Consider the following 20,907-nt stretch of genomic DNA (forward strand, 5'->3'; position numbering starts at 1 on the left):
TGGGCAACAGGAAATGTTTATTTATATACAAGTACATGAGAAAGCAATTTCCATTCATCTTTTTAAAAAATTTTTACAAATAAAAAGTTATTAATACATTCATCCTTTGCACACAAAATACATTCTTTTTAGTTTTACTCTCAGTATGAATTTTGCTTAATAAAAACAAGACAATGGACAGATGGTTTGGCGATTTGACAATCTTTTTTCAAGATGGAAAATCCAAACTTTAAAGACAGTCAATATGTAAAGGAAAGTAGATATTAAAAGTGCTCCTTCATTGAATCCTAGAAGATTGAATGAGTACTCCCTTTCTAACGTGGTTTGTAGCTATCCCTTAAAACAATGCAGAGGATTTTAGAAGTTCTCTGTGCATTGACAACTCAATTTCTACAAGACTGAAATAGTCTTCATGAAATTGATTATTATATATAAATGGTAGGCTCATAGAAAGATTCCTATGGACATATTGGGAAGTTAGCCATTTTGCAGAGGTCTCCTAATTGACCAATTGACCTAAGATTGTAAGTTGTAATATCCAGGTGGGATTTTTAAGAGGTTTTGCTTAAGTGAACACAAATGACTTGATTTGTTGGACTAATCACTTTTAAGAAAGATGTGAAAATATACATCCACAGAGAAAACTTGTACACAATGTCCATAGCAGCATTATTTATAACAATCCCCAAATGGAAACAACCCAGATGTTCATCAACTGATGAATGGACAATTGTGGAATATACATACAATGGAATATTATTTAGCCATAAAAAGAATGTATTGATTCATGATACAACATAAAACTTGAAAACATTATGCTAAGAGAAAGAAGTTAGACACAAAAAAACCCACATATTGTATAATTATATGAAATGTTCAAGATAGGCAAATCCAGAGAAACAGAAAGCAGGTTAGTGGTTATCAGATGCTGGGGGAGGAGGGTAGAGAAGTGATTGCTAATGAGTACGGTTTCTCTTTGGGATACTGAAAATGTTCTAGACTTAGTGGTGAGTGTTGTACAACTTTGTGAATATACGAAAAACACCAAATGGAACACTTTAAAGGGGTGAATTAATTCCAAAAAGAGGGCTACAACTTCATTAAAAAAAAAAGATTTTAATGAAGTTCCTGTTCCCTATCCCTCCTATTTAATGTTGATTGAAGTTTTTATACAATCACCTTTCTATAGAGTGTTTTCAGCTAAGTGCACTCAGGTCATTATGGGCTTATATTTCTAACAGGCTTTTTATTGAACAAACAAAATACATGAACATATAGGACAATACAGTGTACTGTTATTTTCTGCATATTAACATTTAAAACTAAGTATTACGCCTTGCCGAAGCAGATGGTTAGATTTTTATATACTGGTGTGTTCAGATATTACTGAGAGCCTATGCTTAAAACCAGCCAAATATTAATAACTGAGTTCATAAGATTTGATGAATAACATGTTTGTTAAAACTATGTGTATGTTAAAGATCCATGTTTTAAAGGAAAGAGATAGGAAAAGGGGGGAAGTCAGGGGTTCTCTAAGTCTTCATAAAACAGCTTCTCTAAATATTTTAACTAGCTGCTGAGAAGAACTCCAGAATGATATATTTTGCATTTCATTTCATCCCTACACTAAAAGTCATGCATTAAAGTATAGTAATAATATATGTGGGGCATAACTTTTTCCCTTTAGGTGATCAAAAAATGTCTTCTTAACCCATTATTATTTGAAATTTGAAACAGAGTTTTGGAGGGGTGTGTGTGTGAGAGTGTGTGTTGCTGAAAACAACTTACACACTTACATTTATGTAAGTGTATTTACATAAATACATTTATATGGCTCCCTTACATATCATCAAAGGAGCTCCAACCATCTGATATGTCTAGAGGACACTTCAGTGAGCAGAAATTAGAAGCCAGCGTTCCAGTCATTTGAAATTTTCAACAAAGGGACATGAAAGCCCCAACACATCTTAAAGGGATAAGAAGATTAATTTTTTTAAATAAATCAATTGACATTCATTGTCAAATAGCCTACAAGAAAGTTCCAGTAGCATTCTGCAGTTGTATAGGATGAGAGAGTATTTCTAATGATTACATTCCAGAAAGCAATATGTTTAGCAGCTGTTTTTCAGAGGGCTTATCAAGTTTTGCTATTGTTATTTAATCCAGGCATAACTATGTAACTTTAAACAAAACTGTGGACCATTCAACTAACTAGTGATAAATTATCCTAACAGACCAGATTCTTTTATTCTCTACATAAACTTTTGCTTTATTAGGCATTGGGTACTCCAATTTTTATTTCAGAATACAGTGTACATGTAGAAAGGGACAGAAACCCTGCAAAATTTGGGTGTTGGTAATTATGTCCATCAAGTATATGTCATCTATGGAATGAAATTCTAAAAACAGGTGACAAAACTAGGTTTCATGACTCCATTTTTGTCAAAAGGAGAAAACAAAAGCCATAACCAGATTACTTCAGAATCACACTGTGTTATCAAGTACATAAGGAAGAAAAATACATGGATAATTGACGAGTTAATCAACAGTAAGATTATGATCTATATCTGATATTAGTAAGAAACTAAGAGTTTATAAATACCTAGTCTGACATTCCCCAAGAGAATAATGATTATGACCTTAATGAGCTTTTTCTGAATGTCATTAAGGGCAATAATAAATGGCAAACATGGTCCCTTAAAAAGAAGATAAGATCAACCCATTTTTCTTCCTGTGGAGAATGGGCCCAAGAAGAAAGAGGTTCAAATAGCACTGTGAGGTATTTCAGTAATAAAGTTAAGTTTCCTGATAATGAGTTTGCAACCCTGGAATTGCCTATTGGGAAAGAGTGCAAGAATACCTTTCCTGAAGTATGTAAAGAAATAAAGAGACTCTTGGGTAACAGTAATGCCCAAAGGCAGAAAGATGGATCAAATAAGTGACTTCCTTTTAAGGCCCTTTTAGAAATGGTGCTCTTTGAAGTTGAGAAGTGTTCTTTGTTTTGTCCTAAAAATCTATACTTTTATCAGACCATCCAAAATCTGCCCTTAATTAAGAAGAAAAGAACTAATATTTGAGTGCATACTGTTTACTGAGCACTGTCCTAACTTTCGATCTATCTTAACTAATTTTCACAATAATCCTGATAGGTATTATGAGTCTATCTCTCACAGATAAGGAAACTGATGGTCAAGAGATTATGCTTTGCATAAAGTTACAGCTAATTCATGGCAGTACTAGGACTCCTCATACCTAACCTGGTGTTCCCCCTTTCCCCCTTCTACACATCTCTGTCATCACTCCCTGAAATGTTAAAGTTAACAACCCAACAAGGATTCCCTTAGGAACTAGAACACAACATCTCCAGAAATTCTGCTCTAATTCAGTGGGAAAGTAAAAATTTGTCTCATGTACCAAGTAAGCCAATTAAAGAGATGGCTAGCTTTTGTGCCCTGACCTCTAATTTAAAGGAGTCAAAGAAACTCTTACCCAAACTGAAGTGTTTCTCACCATATTGATGCAAGACCAATGACTTTATAAAGAATAATGAAAAGCCATCTATCAGCCTAACAGGGATGCAAGTTATTTTGCAGATGGGATTATTTGGTCATGGGCTTTATTAGTAAATGTTGCTTATAGTTATCTCTGATTTTTGACAATCCATGTTTTGTTACTTTTTCTACATAAAGAATTTAGGCTTGGTTCTATTAAAATAATTTGCAGATCATGTTTTTTCAAGAGAATCAAGCCAACTAACCAAGTCATTTGAGGCTGTGCCAAAATAGGTCATAGGATCTGCTTTATGTCATTAACACACACCAGCCCATCCCTAATGGAAGCTGCAAAACTTCATGTTGGCATATTCATGGGATCTATAACTGAAGATTCTGTTCTGCTAAAAATGCCTGGTCTGAAATCCTAGATACTGATTATTCACTAAACTGAGCATGGCTTATGTTTGGCAAGTGACAAGAACATGATTTCTATGATTTCACATAACTTCTATTAAAACAATACCTTTTCTTCTTTTTAACTCAAGAACCAGTTTGTGATTTCAACTGAACATCAGTGAATGGATTGACAAAGCAATCCCAGCCTAGGGCACAATGACAAGCCAGCCTCTTAGCCAAACAACATGTAACCAACTTCTTCCAGGAGGGTTGGCAAATAGCAAAGCCTTTAAAAAAAAATCATTAGCTGTGAGTCAATAGATACTTAACTGTTATGAGAGGCAAAGTGCTACAACATAAGTTAATAGGTCATCTAGTCCAACCTCCAACCGATGTTGAGATCCTTTCCCACATCATCTAGCATCTGCTTGACAGATACTATTATCTAAGCAGACCCTTCCATGGTGACTCATCTTTTGAGAAGGTTCTCCCTGACATACAGCCCAAATCTGTGGCCTTATGATATTTATAAGCAGTGGGCACTCCACTGCTTTGACCAGAGACTTGCTCTAATTCACTAGTTGTATTCCTGTCTCTTTCCTAAGCTAACTTCTTCAAACATTCTTCGAGTGCCATAAATTTTAAATTCCTTCATCATCTTTGTTATGCTTCAGTTTGTTTTTAATTTTAAAGTAAAGCTCCCAAAAATGACTGTAACATTCCAACATCATAGACTTAGGGAAGAAGATGAAGTGTCATCTCTCTGGTTCTAAGATTACTATATTAATTGTTTGAAGGGATGATAACTTCTTAATTCAGTATGCTTTCTACCTAGTGTAATGAACGTAAGGGAAGGCAGCTTTCCTTTTAAACACAAATGTACTCGTGGGACAGAAATGAAATTTGAAAAGAAAGAAAAGCAAGCACATCCCCCTCTTATCCCAAAATTAGTGCTCAACCAGATTGCTTATGTGGAGTGCTGTTTGTCTGAACAATGAGAGACACATCTTTTCACTGTTTTTGAATTTCAATTTAAGTCTCAAAAGTATTATGATGGCATTAAAATGCATCTGTCAGGACCATGGTTGAGGAAAAGTACATAAACAGTTGCAGTTTAAAAAAAAAAAAATCTAGAGAAAACAATGGGCAAACCCTAGAAGAGCTCTTCCAGAGGCTAATAAGAGTATTCTGTAAAATACGAATGGCCATAAAATGTAGCATTCTGCAGGATTAAGAAAAAGAAAGTGTCTATCTTAAGAGCCATTGGTTTGATATATGGGATGATAAAAAATGGAAGTTTTTTTCTGGTTATAAGATGATATCTTATGTGGCTTCGTTTATAAAAAAGATGTTTTCACTTTAGTCAGAAGAGCAATTCAAAATCACTTGCAACTGATATCTTTTCAAAATGATTCATTAACTGAAATTTGATGCTGAATCTGGAAGAATTATATGTAATAGTGAAGGAGATAAATGAGACAAATCATTGACCTAACACTAGAAGTCACCAGTGTCCTCTAAAGGTATATATTCATGAATAGAATCCAGTCCTCTGTTAATTTCTGCCTCCCCTCTCCAACAAATCTAATTGCTTAAAATAATCCTAACCCAAATATATTATTTTGGCTAGTGGTTTTTATCTTTCTTTCAGAAATTGACACATTGCCAAATCAATTCATTTGACTTTCATTTCTACTTACACTCTTGCCACTTTACTCAGGAAGAGATAGCAACATGACATGAGTAGAAAAGGTAGGGAAAAAGAAAGGTCAGGAAAGCTAATTGCCTAATCTAATCTGCAGAAAGGATAATTGGCCCTGCATAATCAAAATTAAATGTTAATTCAATAGAAATAATAAAAGCATGTAAAGAAATAAAAAGCCTCATATAGGTAAAGGAAAAAGCACAAAATCCACTCAGGATACAGTCTACACAAAGCCATAATAAAATATTAATATCAGCGAGCTATATAATTTCACAGAATCTCCCAAATCTTTGACATGAATATCATGTGTTTTCACTGGAAATTGAAAAGTTTTGCCATATATTTAGTGCCAATTTTATTTATTGGGGAGAGACAAAGAGTGAGAGAGAACAAGCAGGAGGAGCAGCAGAGGGAGAGGGAGAAGCAGACTCCCCACTGAGGAGGGAGACTGATGTGGGGCTTGATCCCAGGATCCTGGGATCATGACCTGACCCGAAGGCAGATGTGCAACTGGCTGAGCCATCCAGGTGCCCCATAGTAACTTTATTACACCAAAAATGGAAGCAGACATGGACTCTGATAGTGTGAGGCACATTAAGCCAAACTGAATTATGAGAGAGCAACTCTCTTTTTCATCCACCATTAATAAATGAGAATTCATTTTTATTTAAGAAGGCTCATCTTAGCAAATATTGCCATGACAATAACAACTAGTAAACAAACCAGTGAGTGTAGCTCCTGGTCTGGGTTAAGATGACCACATTTAATTAGTACCCTTTCTCGAATTCTATTTGAGAAATTTCTACATAACTGGCAAAGCTCCACTTGGCACTAAGTCATTTATTCAACTAACAGTTATTGAGCACCTACAATATTGTCAGGGATCGTTCTCAAACTAGAGATATATAAGTGAACAAGTGTCCACAAGGCCTAATCTGGAATTCACACAACTAAGGTGGGGAGGAAAGCTCTAAAATTCCCATGTATCTCTGCTTATGGACCATGGATGGGGTGACTGACTGTGAATTACAGAAAGGCTGGGGGGAGTAACAGGGAAGGAAAGGGCCAAGAACAGAACTATTTAATCCCCTTACGATTATGGCCAAGGGTAGACAGAAGCAGCTGAGCCCTAGGGAATATGAATTTCAGAATGCAAGAGTGGTCCTAGAAGCTGTCGTTCTATGACTAAATTTGTCCAATCTAACAAAGTCTAAGTTCACAAAGCAGTTTTACTTTCAACACACTTGCTGCTGTGGAGACAAAGTTGGATCATCACATGGGATAGTTGGATTTTTGCCCTAAATGAAAGACAGTAAATCTAAATCTATTGACATTTCCTCACAGTTTAAAAGAGAAGTTCTTCTACCCTCCTTCATCAACTTGTTTTCTTAATAGTTTTATATTTTCTGGCTTAATGGAGAAATGAGGAGGGAAAAATGATTATAAATGATTTTGGTTGGGGTTTATTAAAATGATTTTTCTTTCCTGTAGAAACAGATTCAAAAGAAAAGCAATTCAAACTTCTGGGATCTCTTTCTCTCACCCATAGGACCTGGACAAACAGTGAAGCCAACCAAAAGTATCAATCTCTTATACAATATGTATAATCTGTATACAAGAGATGAGTCACACGAATCTGCTAGAGAAATGCTAGAAATGCTTTATCAATATCATGTCTCTATGTGCCTCATTTCTTTAAAATTAAATAGCTTTCAAACATCAACACATCAGGACTGAGATTGCCATCATCTACAGCAACAGAATTGCATATCCTACCCTTATTCCATTACTCATCCCTAAGTGATGCCAAGCAGCAAGCTACAGAAACATCTGACACCATGAACAACATACAGGTTTAATTATTTCCTCAATTTGCATTTATATCAGTGAACAAATTGGAAGGCATCAAAGTATGGCACTAAAGAAATTAGTAACACATATTCAGCAGCACATCTTTCATTTTGAGTCTTGTTTTAAAATTGGCTAAGTAAAGGCATATACACCTCCATTTGAATTGGAGATTTGCAGTAACACATGCATATAAAGGGTGAGAGGAAAAGAGTAAAGAATGGGGAAACCAGGAAAGAAAGGAAAAGAAAAAGAAACAGGAAAGAATGTATGATCATGAGTCTGAGAGTAACATTACTACATGAAGAAGGGACAAATGACAGCTCCACCTGGTTCCACAAGCAGAATTTTTCTAAGGTAATTGAAGATACAAAAGTGGTTCATGAGACTTTTCATCTGTTGCTTATTGTCACTTATCATACTAAAAACATGTACAAAATTCTAAGCCTTGGTCTGTCCAAGATGGATAGTACCAGGAAGTAAAAGATGTCACCTGCTGTCAAGGACTGTGCTCTGCTTAGAACTCTGCATCGCAGTCCATTAATCCACAGTATTTTGGTCAGATCTGGTCTGTTTTCTCATACTACTCATAATGTCTTAGAATTAGTCTTTTATATTAGAATATCACCAACTTTTTTTTTTCATTTTCTAACATTTTCATTTACTTAAAGGGCAGGAAAGATGAGAGAATAGGAGAAGAAAATGATAGAGATTTAGAGGGGACAGAATTTGAGAGGGAAAGTATTTTATTTTCCAACAGATCCACCCTAGAAAAGATAGTAATGAGACTTTGAGAAAGAGTGCCGATTCATGGACTTCCCTTATTATTTTTTTTTTATTTCAATGTAATACATTTAAGGACATCAATGTACTAAAATGTTTGGTCTGTGAAAGAGCAGAATCATTAGCACCAAAAGGAGTCATGGAGCTTGTATATATTATTAAACCAATGATTGTTACTGTTGGTCATGGGAAAAAGTTTCATTTCATTTTTACATCCCAAAGTTCTTGAAAGTGCCTGTGGACAAGGGAAATAACACTTTTCAAAGTCTCCATGGAGTCATCAATACGCACCACAGAGGCAGTACTTGGCCTTCCCAGTTTTGGTTTATCTGGTAGACAGGAAAACCAGGGCCCCCAAAAGCCCTAAATAATAGCCCCCACATGCACCCACTGACGTGCAGGAGGGATCCCTACAGCACAGTTCCCCCTGGACTGTGTTCAGGAATGCGCTTTTACTTGCTTTTTTTTTTTTTTTAAGAACAAAAGCAACATGCTCTGCAGATCATGGAGCGCCTAGTGCAATTTTCTCCTTGCTCCAACTCCTGACTGCAAAAGGATGAAACCGTTATATGTTCTGCGAATGCTGGCCTGTGGACAAAGCCTTTGGCCTGCCATGCTTTGTAAGCTCTGGATCCCACAGGAATCAGAAGGTCTGAGAGCGGGAGCCACAGTCATCACCAGATCTTCCCAGCAATTCGGAGCCCATCAGGGCAGCTGCTGATTCCTTTTGCTTCTCCTCGCCTCAGCCTTTAGTTGAAATTACAACAAGTCAAGTAGCTGATGCTTTTCCCTTCTCCCGGCAAGGGTGAGGATACATTGTTTACAAGTGTGTTCTGTCTGGCTTCACTGATGAGGCGGCATGCTAAGTCAAGGAAGAGTTTCTCCACGTTATCGGATTCCTTGGCTGAGGTCTCCAGGTAATACATGTCCTGAGCCTCTGAGAATTCTTCAGCTCTCTGTTGGGAGACCTCTCTCCTTTCAGCCAGATCAATCTTGTTGCCTAGAACAGGGATAAATCAAAGAAGAAAACATCATTTGAGCTCGGCAGCATCAAAATTCAATTTCATATCTGAAGTCAAATCAAACAGATGGGCAAATAAAGCAAAGCAAATGTGGCTGTGATCACTGGAATGTTTATTTTAAAATATCAATGCCATTTGTAATGGCAAAGAACTGGACACAACCCAAATGCCCATAAGCCGGGCACTGGCTTCAATGAAGTATGGTACATCTGCACAATGCAGTTATTTGCCACTGTAAAAAGCAATGAGGAAGGTCTCCATATACTGCCATGGAATGAGACACAAGGATATACTGGTAAGCAAATAAAGCAAAGTAGAAAAAAAGGTATATAACATACAACTAAGAAAAAGGGATAAAAAATACATAGATGCATGCTCACAAACTTATTTTATTAATGTGAGAATAAAAATTTTACTTTTAAAGATAATGGTTACCCATGAAAGGAACGAGGTTGAGGAGATAGGGAGGGGTAGAAACTTGATCTTTCTAAATATAATTTGTCTAATCCATTTGATTTCAGAATCTTAGAAATGTTTCACATAATTATACAACTATAACTAGATAATGGATACAAAATTAAATTTAAAAAGCAATCCCTACAAATGCAAAGCAAAATGGAACAAATGAACCTGTTTATCATGAAATGGCATAACCACACAGAGGGGAACTATTTCGACTTTAAGATCTAGTATTTTGCCTTTTCGAAAAAAAAAAAAAAAAGATCTAGTATTTTAACCATGTGTCCCCAGTGGTATATACTCTAAGGACAAAAGAACTGAAGGAAAACATCTTGAACTGTTTCAGTGATCATCCAGTCAGTGACAGTGTGAGTATTGTTATTCTCAGGAGGTTCTATGGGTATTAGGGCATAAAGCAAATGAGTATTAGTCTTAGTATCATTGGGTCTGAGATTTGGGGCATGGGAAAAAGGATAGAGAGAACGATTAATGAGGTTAACTAAATTTTTTACACTCCTGAATTATAAATGGAAGTATCAGTGTGAATAATACATGGTGGATTTTATCTTTAAGATTTTTTTCTACCTCTGTTCCCCTGGAAACCTGACAAAAGTGGTATGTCAACTGTGTTGCCCAGCAACAGAGCTTATGGTAGAAGTGACCCCTGACTGATAAAGTCCATCTGACCTAGGAATTCAGTGTATGAATTATAAATATCTAGTGGAAAGTCAGAACTTTGGGCTTCCCTGAGTATGGTGGCTCTTCACTTGGAAAGACCCTGAAAATTAGGTCTGTGGAGTTGTTACAAGAGAGACTGGTTCCTATTAAGGCTTCTAAGCCAAGGCAGGTCCATCACATGCCTGACATAAGCCTTTCTCTTCACACATGAACTGTTCCAGGGGGTCCTGGACCACTATATGGACTGCTATTGAGGATTACTTCCACTGAGACGGAATGTCTGATGCTGACCTGCTATTAAGCCGTATTTTCTGTCCTGTATCCTTCTTAGTGAATATCATGCCAAGTATGGCCTATTGTAGTCTTGTGAGTCAAAGTGTTTGGTGGAGCCTAATAGAACTCCCTGTGGGCACTACAGAATTCACCACACACACACACACACACGCGCGTTCTGTACACTGAAACGCTAAAAGCAATGACCACTCACTAGTAAGGAAGATTCCTATCACCTTGGTTGTGGCCTCTAAATATAACTTCCCATTAATAATAAACAGCGCTTTTTTTTTTTTTTTTTTTTTAATAAACAGCGCTTCTTAAAGAGATGGCTAATTCCTAGTCTGGGGCAGGAAATGCACAAATTGTGCCTGGAACACTTAAACCAGAAAGCAAGTGAGGTCAGTGTCAAAAGGTCATATCTACAGGACTCAGGAGACCATTTGAAGCAGCTCCTCTCTCAGAGTTGGAACAACTGGACTATCAATCATAACAATTGCAAGGGCCTAGAATATACTGAATATATCTAAATTAAAATAATATTCAAAATATAAACAAATTTTAGTTATTATTGGAAGATACTAGGGAAACAACTCATTATTTTAAAATGTGGAAAAAATTCTTAAAAGATAGTCAAGGATTTTTCTTGGCTATTCTATAAGACCTGTACCTCAGAATATCAACTAGGAAGCATATTTGCTAAAAAGGAAAACAAAAGAACTGAATCTGACCAGGCCTCTAAACTTACCTACAAATCTGCAAGAAACACAGGTGATGGAAGAACCTGTCAAGTGACACTACAGTGGTGAAATAGCAAAATTCAGACTTGAAAACTCTGAATGATAAACAAATGCTTTAACAAATAAATTCCAAAGGAGAAAAAAATGGAGGGATAACCTACAGGTTAAAGGAGAATTCAAAGACACAAAAATCAATTAGAACATACAAGCCTTATTTGGATCTTTGATTTGAACAAATTTTTAAGAAATGTATGAGTCAATCTAGGAAATCTGAACATTGTCTAAATTTTTGATGCTATTAAAGAACATTTTTTAGGTCTGAAAAGGGGTTTGTGGTAGGTTCTCTTCTTTAAAAATCTTCCTTTAAAGATATACATTGAAATACTGAAAGATAATATAACATCTGAGATTTGCTTCAAAATAATCTGAAGGCAAGGGGAAACAGCATAGAAAGGAAACAGATAAAATAAAATTGGCCATGAATTGATAATCACTGAAGCTGGGAGATGTGTACATGAGGGTTGGTTATACCACTTTTTCTACTTTTGCTTATGTTTGAAATTTTCCATAATAAAAGTTTTTTTTTTAAACCAGTGCCTCTTTCATACTAAATGGACTAATTATCTCCCACCAAATCTCCATTTAACTTCCTTAGACAGAATCCCAAGGAATAATGCTTTAACTCAAGTTCTCAAGGGCTTTCTGTAGAATAGAAAGAAGCCCAAGTCCTGAGATGGGTGTTTCAAGTGCTTCATGACAAACATTCTCCAGTGGGCAAGAGGGTTCTCAGGAATGGACACAGAGCGCTAGCTCACAGAGAGGCACTTAACTCAGCAGTCTGAAGGAAAAGTCCAGCAATTTGTTACAAAGCAGCACATTACAGTTGGACAAATACAAGGCTTGGAGTTGATCTTACATGCCGTGTAACCTTGGGTAAAGAACTTCACCTCTCTGAACCATGATTTCCTCATATGTAAATTAAGAATTATTACACATAAATTTCCTAATATGATTCCTGGCACAGGTGTGCTAGCTATAATGCTTACTGTAAGTGTTTACTTACCTTATTGTTAACCATGATTTCTGACTTAACAATGTTTCTGAGATTCTCTACAATGTTTCTGAAATTCCAAAATTCAAGTCTTGCTAGAATTTATAGTAGTGTTCCTTTTTAGGAAGAAAACATTTTTTTAAAAGATTTTACTTATTTATTCATGATAGAGAGAGAGAGAGGCAGAGACAAAGGCAGAGGCAGAGGGAGAAGCAGGCTCCATGCAGAGAGCCCAATGTGGGATTCGATCCCAGGACCCCAGGATCATGTCCTGAGCTAAAAGCAGACACTCAATTGCTGAGCCACGCAGGCGCCCTGGAAGAAAACATTTTAACAGCCATATATATTATTAACATTTTTCATCACCACTAGATGAGTTTATAACAATCCAATCCATGTCACTGCAATTCCACTGTTAATGGTTATGTATTTGTAACCACAGAAAATCATGGGTTGTTTTCTGCTTTTCCCCTTTACTAAACAGAGGTTCTATCCTCCCACAAAATGAAACAAACTGCAGAATTTCCCTTAGTGGATTCTTTCTGAAATTAGAACTTTTCAAGTCAGCATGAATATAAGAGGAGAAAAAGAAAATCTTTTTTTTTTAGACAATAAGCAATTACTTCACGAATAAATTCTTTATCAACTAAAGAGATATGCTGTACCTCTAGACCAGCAGTTTCCATGATTTTGTAACTAGATTTTTTTTTTTTTGGTAATGTTTAGCAGCCCACATAACTTTCACGGTAGTCCACCTTCTTCCCTAGAGCCTCCATTGACAGAAAAATCAATCAGCAATATTTTCTACTTTACTCTTCTAAACCATCAACTTGGGATAGGACCTATTTCATTTTCTCTTTCTCTCTTCAATTTCAGAAGAACTGAATGTTGACTGCATGAATTATATAGCTGTACACTATATTATTGGAAGGTACCAAGGCACAAGCATTATGTGATTATAAATTCTCTGGTGGCCACAAAACAATTTCCCCCCTCATTAGTCCTTACTTACCCACTAGCACAGTGATGACCTTGTTGCTGGCATATTGTTCTATCTCCCGCAGCCACTCAGGAAGGCAACGGAAGGATTCCTCGCAGGTTATGTCATAGGTGAGGATCAAGGCATTGGCGCTTCGGTAATAACTCTGGGTAATGGACCGAAATCTCTCTTGACCTGCTGTGTCCCAGATCTGAAGCTATAAAGGCATAAGAGAAAGATCAGGTTGGAAAAGCAGAAAAGAAAGTATTGCCTTGCTTTAGTTTAGAAATGGAAACACTTCACTCAATTTCATGGTTATTTTCTGCCCTAAGAAACAAACAACAACAACAAAAAAAACACTTTTTTGTTGTTGTTGTTGTTTAATGTGGTAGGTGTATCTGGTTAGGGAGAGGGGCTTGCTTTGTTTTGGGGTTTTTTTTCTTTATTATATTACCTAAGAATCTCTTTTATTCTTTAAAAAAAAACTTACTGAGCATTTATTATACATCAAGCTCTAAGCATTTTACATATAACATAATCAATGAAGTAGGTACTATTACTATATCCATTTCTCATGTGAGGAAACTGAAGCACAGAGAGATTAATCAAGTTGCTCAGTGTCTCACAGCTAATATGTCCCAGAGTCAATTTTACCAGGCACTCAAGTCCCAAAGTTCAGGCTCTTAAATACAATGACGTATTACAAACGTCAGGATACAGAGCAAGCTGTCATTCTGTGATTGCTGGCATTTTAGACAGCAAGTGGAGCAGGAGAACATCCAACCTCAACCACCTTTTCCAGCTCAGAATTCAAATGAATCTATTAATATACTATCTTTGTTAATGAAAACAGGAACAATGCCATGGCAAATAAATAATAATAAATAATAATAAAGAAAATAATCTCCCTCTACCACTTTTAAGCTCTAAGACTTTGGGCAAGTCACTTAATCTTTGGGCTTCAGTGGTTTCATGAAGAGGTTAGTAATATGCAAGCCTACTGAAAGTTCACATTTTCTGAAGTCATCTACCACTACTAAGACCTAGTAACTGATGGTTCTAATAATAAAGAAGAAAATAAAAAACACTTCTCCCTTCTCCCCAGATTTTCTTGCACAGAGTAGAAGACTGCAAAGAGAGCCATTCTCTAGAGACTCCTGAGTACAGAACAATGCAGAAGGCCTTGAGAAATAACATCAACAATAGTAAGAATATTCCCTTCTAATTGCATAAAATTCATGTCGCAAAATGCACTCCCCTCCTTTAAGAGAACATCATTTCCTCAAGGGACACAAACTTTCTGAAACGTTCAGATTATGCCAGGCTCCCCATCTCCACCTCCCAGCACCACATATTTTCTTCTTCCACCCACCCTATAATTCTCCCTTATGGCACATGACACCCTTGAATCACTTACTTGTAATGATGTTTGCTAACTGTCTTCACTAAACTGAAAGCTTCATGAAGGGGAAGTGGTCCACTTTACTCAAAGAATCTCCCATGCCGAATAAAGTGACTGCCTGGCAGATGGTTGATGTTCAAATATTTATTGCGGGTCTCATTTAATCTTTATAGCAGCCCAGGAAAGTAGGTGAGGTAAGGCCTCCCCTCCATCTTCTAACTGGTTACACATAAATCTGGGACTCAGACTCCAGGCCTTCTTATTCCCAGTTGAGGGCATACCCCACCACCATGCTGCCTTTGCCCCCAAAGAGTGATTTTAATATACATTGGCATCCAAAGAGGATGAGTTAGTTGGTGTCACCCTCTGTTCATATCAGTTTAGCTGAGAAGACTAATGAGGGACCAGTGGTCCCTGTCCCCAAACAGTGGCACAAAGCTCTCCTTTGATCTGAAGTTGCAGCTGCTCTTTATGATGTACATGAAAGTCTGTGTGTGCTGAAGGCGACCATACAGATGTTATGGCTTTTGCTGGGACAAAAGCTATTTCTCTGCTCTGCTTTAAACCTAGGGACATGGTTCCCCTCTGCCAGGATGTGTCTTAGAACAACAGACTATTGTTTTAATACCACAATGAGCCTTGAAAAACACTTGTCATTGAATTTAATACTGTCAATCATTAGAAATCACTATGTTCTCATGATTGGCACATCTTGAGAGCAGCTTTGAGAGTTAAAACCACTGAAATATTTCCTAGAATGCTGACTGAATGGCCTTGCCAAAATGTAGGCTGCTTTCTCATAGGGGGCTGCCTATGTCTAGCCTTGGAGTTGATTCTTAAGAATATCCATATTCCACTGCCTTTATCATTTAATTAGGTTTTACTATTTTCTATGCAACTCATTCGCTCCTTTTCAGCAATTATATGTCATTAATATATGCAGAGTGCTGTACTAGGCACAGGAAGGATACAAAGATGAATACAACACAATTTCTAATCTCAAAGAGTTCACAGGGAGCTTGTCTAAAGGAAGGGCAAACACAGTAAACTGACCATAATAAAACAGGAGATGTTCTTCTATTAAACAGGTGCCAGCAGGAGAGAATCTCTCCTAGTTTTTAATCTCATGCTGGTCAATATGTTCTCAATACTGCAGCCATGGGCTTTCTAACCATCCTCCTCTCCCTCAGGAGGATCCACTGTTCACCTATACTCTTTGTACCACTGCTTCTCTCTATTGTCTCGCAGTTGCAATAATGCATTTCAGTCACAGGTGTACTTGAGTGCCTCTTTATTAGACAGTCATTTGAGGGCAACTGCTGTCTCTCACTGAATCTTATGCTCCAGGGCCTTCCATACAGAGTACATGGTACATGGTGGACACATTTGAAAAATGGCTAGCCAAATGAAAAAAGGATGACAGACTCACAAAGAAAGGGCTGATTAATTTTGCCTAAATGATTAGTAGGATATTAAAGAAGGTTTCACACATAAAATGTTTCACCTAGCTGACAACGAGTTCCTAGAAGGCAAGAATGCTTTACCTAACACAGGGCTCAGCATGCACCATCTACTATACCACAATATAGGTATATGGATGAATGAACAGATGGTCAAGTGAGAAAATACATGTGCATATGTTCAAGACATTCTTATCTATGCAATATATAACTGATTACAAAGACAGCCAGCAAATCTTCTATTTATATCATAATTAATCTCCTAAGGTTAAAATGTTGTAGTCTGAGCTTAATGTTTTGCTTGCTTCTCATTTACTTATGACAGACTTTTAAAAAATGGATAGGAGAAAACTCTACAACTGTTTTTTTTTTTTAAAGCTGTTCTTTTTTTTTTTTTTTAAATACTTATTTATTTATTTATGATAGACATAGAGAGAGAGAGGCAGAGACACAGGAGGAGGGAGAAGCAGGCTCCATGCCAGGAGCCCGACGCGGGACTTGATCCCAGGACTCCAGGATCGTGCCCTGGGCCAAAGGCAGGCGCTAAACTGCTGAGCCACCCAGGGATCCCCTACAATTATTTTAATTGAATTTTCTACTCAAGGTCATTTCAAAATGCAGACCACTTTAAGAGAAGGGCCTCAACTTTGCCTTTAGTGAGTTGGCACTAAGGCTTAACCACCAGAAGAATTTTTCTAAGAGTTTTGATTCTCTGTCTTCAATCCTGGAAGCCATCCTAAAAGGAATGACACTTGGGGCACCTGGGTGGCCCTGGGAAAGAAAGGAAAGAAGAAAGGAAAGAAAGAAAGGAAAGAAAAGGAAAGAAAAGGAAAGAAAAGGAAAGAAAGAAAGAAAGAGAAAGAAAGAAAGAAAGAAAGAAAGAAAGAAAGAAAGAAAGAAAGAAAGAAAGAAAGAAAAGAAAAGAAAAGAAAAGAAAGAAAAGAAAGAGTAAGTAAGTAGGGGCTGAGGCCAGGTGATGAGAAGTCAGGAGAGACAGCTGGGGTGTGGTGCTGCCGTGGCAGTCCCCAGGCAGGTGATCCTGCACAAACTACCAGTAGATTCTCTTTCCCACTGACCCTAAGGGACTCTGAGAAAGCCTGCAAACTGCTTGCAAAAAGACACTTAACCATCACAGAGAAGAGGTATTCAGTAAGCATGAAAGAACAAAGACCATAAGGCAACAACTGTGTCGTTAGTGAAACTTGGGTAGCTTTGCCCTCTTTCACTGAAAAACTAAAGAAGTTGCTCCTGTGTGTCCACGTCCTAATGAAGCCCCCGGATGAATGTGGTTTGAGAGGGTCATTCTAGATCTGGATTCCACATGTATGGCTAGAAAGAAACTCAAGCAAATTAGTTAGGACTAATTAATTTAGGAGATTAACCAACTCTTACTTTTTAAAGATGGAGGTCCAGAGGCTTAATAGGGTGGCAGGACAATAACTGTGCCATGGATGGGGAGAGGGGTAAGACACAAACCCTGTTCCTGAGAAGCCTGTGGTTTTGTGGTAGAGTTGGATGTTATGAAAAGATGGATTTTAGCTGAGTGTAATAAGGGCTTAACAATGAGGTTATGGTTTGCAGAAAATGGAATACATGTAATCCCTGAACCTGGGGATTCAAAGGAGAAAAATAAGCCTGTTCTTTAATCGTGGGGACAATTTCTTATTCACCTCTATTCATTCCCAGGGCCTGGCACATAGTAAGTGCTAACATTTCTGGTCAAACGAATAAACTCACTTATACATGTGTATATGACTAGGAAATCCAAACACCTGGAAGTAAAATGCCTGAAACACTAGTTTACTCAACTCCTAGGGTTGAAGATCACCTCCACTCTGCTGGAACAATAGTTACAAGTGGCTCTTCCTGTCAATACTTTCTGGATGCACACTCCTGTCTCCTTCCTACTCCCACACCTTAGCTCCTTCTCCCCAGTTTAATGCACTATTTTTCTGAGCATGCTGGTTAGCATTTACATGGATTTCACACCCTGCTTTGTTTTTCAGCGCCCCTAGCTCTCCATTCACTATTGTATTCAGTGTGCATGTCTCTGCAGAAGGAATCACTTTGAGGAATCGGGGCTGGAAGAGACACTGGGAGAGCTTCTATCCTCCACTCAGAAGCCTCACCCTACACGCTTCTCTATGTATCTCTGAAATGCTGCAAGGGCACCTTGGAGCTTCTCTGCCCTTCCTGAGACATTTGAAGGCAGGAGCGCAGGTACATATGGGAGGAGGATGGAAAAGACATGGATTTAAACTTCAGATGCCTGGGTGTTATGCTACATGTTGGCAAACTGAACTCCAATAAAAAAAATTTTTTTAAATAATAAATAAACAAACAAACAAACAAACTTTGGATGCTTCGATTGGGATCTAGCTGGAAATCTGATGCCACAGTTTTCATTGCGCTGCTGGTGCCAGAGTGGAATTTCACTAACTCTGAGAGGCAGGCAGAGCACTGAGCCAAAGATCAACCTCTCTACCTTCCTCCACGTAACTCAGTCTTATTCCATATTTCTTCCTATCACCTTCCTCCTTTCCTTGCTTCAAAGTGACATGCCTTCATCCCCCTTTTCTCTCATGGCAGGGGGGACCCCAGGGAGGCCATGGATGCACTACCTCGCAAACGGGTTCAGATCCTGCCTACCTCCCTTCCTAACTGGATAGATAAGTGGCTCAATCTCTCTGAAACCTATAAAAGGAAGGTAAGTTATCATTTACCTTACAGGGGTTACAGTGAGGACCAAGTTAAATATGACAGCACATATAAAAGGTATAAAAGGACCTAAGCAGTGCAACTGACGTATTAGGTGCTCAGTAAACACTATTTCCCTTCTCCCGTTACTAGCCGTATCATGGTTCTTACAGGTACCAAACTGTCCAGAGACCACAGAGGGGAAGAGAATGATCATGGATTCTTCCTGGACCCCTCATTTAGAATCTCTCCCTTGTAACAAATAGGGGTATGGTGGGAGACACATTAAATCCAATAAGTGATTCATATGACCAAATGACCCATAACGAATGCAGGAATCAGTAGGCTCTTTCACGGGGCCTCCTTTCCTAAGAGGTAGCACTGCTTACTGTCCTAACTCCAGGACTTCCTGAAAAGAAATTTCTTCCTTGTTTATACATCACCTCTGACATGACAGGAGACAGGACCATTGCCTTAGACCTTCTCTCTGTCTTCCCATCTATAAATACAACATCTACAGAGGGAATTTAAGAACTCTGTTTGGAAATAAGATATATTTATATATATCTTAGAAATAAATAATAAGAAAATAATAATAATATATTATCATATATTATATATTCAATTATATAATATAATTCAATATATTATATATATTATATTATATTATATTATATTATATTATATATTATATATATATATTATATATTATATATTCACCATGGCTGAATATTTATTTTCAGTGCAGGTTTCCATTAAATTCAATACATGTTATGAAAAGGCTTTATCCAGGGCTCTTGGGTGGCTGAGTCGTTAAGCATTAGCCTTCAGCTTGGGTCATGATCCCAGGATCCTGCTTCTCCCTCTGCCTATGTCTCTGCCTCTCTCTCTCGGTCTCTCATGAATAAATAAATAAAATCTTTAAAAAATAATAATAATAAAATAAAATAAATTTTAAAAAAGAAAATACTACTTCCTTGCAGCACAATGAAAGCCTAACTGAACACTTAGCATCTTACCTTTACTTTTTCACCATTAATCTCCACTGTCTTAATCATAAAATCAACTCCAATTGTGGCTCCTTGCCCTGGGGGGAAAAGACCCTAAAGAGGAAATAAAGGAAAATAATTAAGCAAACCTTTCAATTAAATGAAATTCTCTCCCCTTCCCACCACCCTCATCACTACCCATCATCAGCCCCTTCCTTTGGCTGAGTTAACTAGAAGAAAAGAGAACTCTGGCTAGTGTCATGAGAGCATTGTTTAATTTAATTTTGTATGTATGCTTTGAGGGGAGGAGGCAGGAGGGAGAAAGTCAGAGAGAGGAATGCTAAAAGAAGAAAGAGAGTGAAAAGGGGGACATGAAATGGGGAGCAAGGCAGAGAGGGTGAAGGAAGAGAACTGGGAAGGGACAGGGACCGAATTTCAAAGACTAAAACTCAGACACAGGATGAGATTGAGGAGCACAAAGCCGTAGGGATGAGACCAGGTTTGTTGGACAAGGAGCAAAATGGACAGGTGCTCCCAGAGAGGTCAAATCCAGGAAGACTGAAACTGGTTCTGAGTCTAGTCTAGGACATGGACAGTCATGGGAGTGGACAACCAACACAAACAGACAAGAACTCACTACCAGAAACCTGAATGAGACAGTGAGGCTTTTGAATTTCCCTATGCTCTGAGGGTAATAACCAGTTCTCTCCATGCAATGTACCACATATATGGAATTAAATGAAATCAGAGCCCCTGACACTGGGAAGATAAGAGAAGAAAACAGAATCGTTCAGGGTAAAAGTAAAGTAGGAAGGGCACTAAACCCAAGGTGGAGTTCGGAGGACCTATGTGTAGCCTCAGGCAATCCAGTTCCCCTCTCTGGGTCTCAAATTCAATGAGTCTGAGGCTGAGGCAAACATTTCAAAACAAA

General features: G+C 37.7%; 1 protein-coding gene across 4 annotated transcripts in view; it reads right to left on the reverse strand.

Moving 5' to 3' along the window:
• RAB30 (RAB30, member RAS oncogene family) overlaps positions 1-20,907 on the reverse strand; it is a 90,369-nt gene continuing 69,462 nt past the window's right edge. For all 4 annotated transcript variants that reach the window (XM_077867233.1, XM_077867234.1, XM_077867235.1 and 1 more), the window contains exons 3-5: positions 20,007-20,090; positions 13,462-13,645; positions 1-9,226 (exon numbers count right to left, since the gene is read on the reverse strand). In XM_077867233.1, the coding sequence (XP_077723359.1) occupies positions 8,976-9,226; positions 13,462-13,645; positions 20,007-20,090 (519 nt within the window). In that variant the 3' untranslated portion in view covers positions 1-8,975. The remainder of the gene's footprint in view (positions 9,227-13,461; positions 13,646-20,006; positions 20,091-20,907) is intronic.

The sequence above is a fragment of the Canis aureus genome, chromosome 23 (assembly GCF_053574225.1).
Source record: "Canis aureus isolate CA01 chromosome 23, VMU_Caureus_v.1.0, whole genome shotgun sequence".
NCBI classification, from domain to species: domain Eukaryota; kingdom Metazoa; phylum Chordata; class Mammalia; order Carnivora; family Canidae; genus Canis; species Canis aureus.